General features: G+C 40.4%; 1 protein-coding gene across 1 annotated transcript; it reads left to right on the top strand.

Moving 5' to 3' along the window:
* The first annotated feature begins 1,774 nt into the window (after positions 1–1,774).
* Positions 1,775–2,184, top strand: LOC123313974. Its single transcript, XM_044899086.1, has 2 exons — positions 1,775–1,982; positions 2,041–2,184. Exons 1-2 carry the CDS (start codon positions 1,779–1,781, stop codon positions 2,182–2,184), a joined length of 348 nt encoding a protein of 115 aa, XP_044755021.1. The 5' UTR covers positions 1,775–1,778.
* The last annotated feature ends 829 nt before the right edge of the window (positions 2,185–3,013 follow it).

The following is a 3,013-nucleotide window of genomic DNA, read 5'->3' as shown; positions in this document are numbered from 1 at the left end:
TGATATGTGTTTTATTCCCTGCCACTCTATATTGAACTGTTGTATTGTGAATTGAATTGGACTATATTTTGAAAATTTTCCTATTGTTGAAACCCATTGGAAATAATTTGTGATTATTCTTTTTGCCGATTACTGTATTGAGTTGTTGAAAACTGAACTGTTATTACGCCGTTATATCAGTGAAAATTATTTCCGATTTCTTATTATTTCTGATTTATTGTGTAACGTGGTTACTCGGAGAAACCTAATCTCGAGCGCCAGCTATTCTTTTCAACAGGAAGAATAGCAAACCTACCAGAGTAGCTGCTAGCCGGAGACAGAGCTCGCTGTTATCTAGGGTGGTAGCGACAACGAAGAAGTCAAAATCGAATTATGTAAAAGTTTATTCACACCTTCGGAAACTAATTATATGTACAAGGGAGATATGCGTAGGTATGAAATATGAGTGATTCTATAAGCGAAAATACATTCGGGAAATCCTATCCGGTCACGAGCACTTTATGAAATTTATACCGGGTGTAGTGAAAAATTAAAGGTTCAATAAAAATGCGCCAACCAGAACTGACGGAACGAATGCTAAGGACTTGCTATACGGTATCGGTATGTAGTTGTATTTCTCCGGAAATGAAACACAACAAGGGCGGATCTGTTCGAGACTTTTATTCGCTACCCCAAGGGCTATAACGCACCATGACTGATAGCGAAGAAAAGGTCTATTTTTAGCGCAACTACGGGATTTCACTGACTACGAGCGGTATCTCTTATTCTCTGCCCCAAGGGCTATAACGCGCCATGACTGACAGAAAAGAAGAGATTTCGGATTCAACACTTATGACGCGGAACGCGGACAGGGGGTTGACGGGACTCTCCCTTCAGTACCCCAAGGGCTTACGCGCCATGACTGATAGCGAAGGGAAAAGTCAGACTCGAAAAACAGGGCAAAGAACGATAACATACAACAGAAAGCGATACAGTACAGAAGTGTCAAAGTTAAAGAAGTAACGGCGTAGGTCTAACGAAGAAACTGAACGGTACAGACGGGGACCTACCTCCTTTGTTTCAAGCACTCGCGGAAAATCAAAGGAAAGAAAAAATAACTAAAAAAATTGATTCTAAATAGCACTGATGCAACACAAAAAATTACTTCTTAAACGGCGAAATTCAGAAAATACGGAAAACTAGCCGAAGTAAGAGAACTGAATTTAAAACAGAAGTCACCACGTTAAAACTGAAATCTAAGAGCGAAAAATCGAAAGTCGAAATACTGAAGTAACCGAGCAAAGTCAAAAAGTAAGTGACCGTCGCAGGGGAAAATTTGCTTCTATAGGCAAATCCCCTCTCACGGTAAAAATCTGAAAATTCCAGAATGCGACAAGAATGAAAAACGTCGTCAGCTCCGGTTTATCGCATATCAACAGATGAAAAACGTCGAAATCTTCAACGGCATGTAAGAAAAACAACGTGAAACACAGATAAACGGTTTTTTACATTTACTCTGCCTATCGGAATGAACGTACTGAATATTCGAGAATCAAAATATTTTCAAAGACGGAAATTTAAAACGAAAGAAATGCACTAAAATGAATTCCAATTTTCCTCAGAAGACTGGAATTCATTACACCCCCTGTATTTCCGAAGAAATTAACTTACGATGAAATAGTGAGTTTAATTTCACGACTCTATCTACCTCTAGAAATAATGACCTTACTTTCGCGCGCGCCACCTATAAATGCACGTGACCAGATTCACAAGTGTCAATGAAATACCTATTCCTCTCTATGGTTGGCAGTGGTAGTTCCAATGCGCACGCAGAAACCTCACCGTCAGTCATTTCGGCGCAGGTCTCCGCCATCTTGTCAAAGAATTTTGTTCAGCGTTCCGTGGGTACATGGTGTGGGTGTACAATAGTGGAAAATCTTCTTTCTCCATGTGGAAATCCATCTTCATCGCTGGTCGGAAACGTGCCATGCTTCATCCCTCCGGTGAGTACCTAATTTAACTGTGTTTGGCGGATGTTGGAATTCCATCGTGGTTTTGTAGGTTAACCAGGATTCGTGGGAACTGCAACAGGTGGAAAGCCTCCGACAGTTCACGTGGGGGCTCAATGGACCGGTTCACCCCTTTCGACCGGGTTGCACGGACGTTGGGACTCTCGGATCCGGCATGAGACTCGCAGGTGGGTAATTTCTAACAATAAATTCTCCGATCTTCATCGTCCCTCGTGGTCCACTCTTCTTCTTGGAACGGTTTTTCTCTGTATTTTGTTTTCAGGTAGACGGTGTTTTCTCCAATTTCGTATTGAAGGTGAGTGAATTTCCGAACATTGAAAATTTATTGTCACAATTGGTAAAATTTAATAGGTTTTGTCACCTATTACCCTGTTGATAACTAGCTACCTGTTTTATATTTTTTTTTGACCAGTACTGTTGAAACTTACCAATTATTTCTGTTTTTTCTGAAAACTGAAATTCGATTATTGCGATTTATTTTCTGGATATTGAACTTGAAAAACTATTCGGAATTTAACCTGTGCGTTCTGGTGCGATTCGAATTTCGGGACATTTTCCGGACTATACGAGACGACTTGCGAGTGTGTGCGGCGTTTCTCGAATAATTTTCAGACTTTAGTGGGACTGATTGACATTTTTTTCGAGTAACGTTGGACTTGTAAAATTTTTAGTGTGATACATCGGGACTTAAATTATTTTGGTGCGCCGGGACTTGAACTTTTTTTTTTTTCTCTGATACGCCGGGACTTAGACTTTGATTTTTTTTTTTGTGTGGTGTACCGATACCCACTTCGAACTTAAGCGAATAGGTTGGCTAACGAGTAACCTACCGGGTTGGACTTAGAACTTAAACAGATTGTGAAAGGCATACCGAGTGTGAAATATTGGTGCGTTCTGAATCGGACTCAGTTGAATATAATATGTCGAACATGGATGTGAACCGGTTACTCAGTGATGAACTTACGTACGAATTAAAACTGAGGGGACAATCAATACCGGGTACT

This window comes from Coccinella septempunctata, chromosome 5 (genome assembly GCF_907165205.1).
Source record: "Coccinella septempunctata chromosome 5, icCocSept1.1, whole genome shotgun sequence".
Lineage (NCBI taxonomy): Eukaryota > Metazoa > Arthropoda > Insecta > Coleoptera > Coccinellidae > Coccinella > Coccinella septempunctata.
Note: the sequence above shows the minus strand (reverse complement) of the source record. Positions and strands in the feature narration are given on the sequence as shown.

What these genes read in the sequence shown, in the direction of transcription:
- LOC123313974 (XM_044899086.1), top strand. Translation starts at nt 1,779, where the DNA reads ATGGTTGGCAGTGGTAGTTCCAATGCGCACGCAGAAACCTCACCGTCA. An exon ending in TGCCATGCTTCATCCCTCCG is followed by an intron (nt 1,983 to 2,040) that starts GTGAGTACCTAA and finishes GTGGTTTTGTAG; the next exon opens with GTTAACCAGGATTCGTGGGA.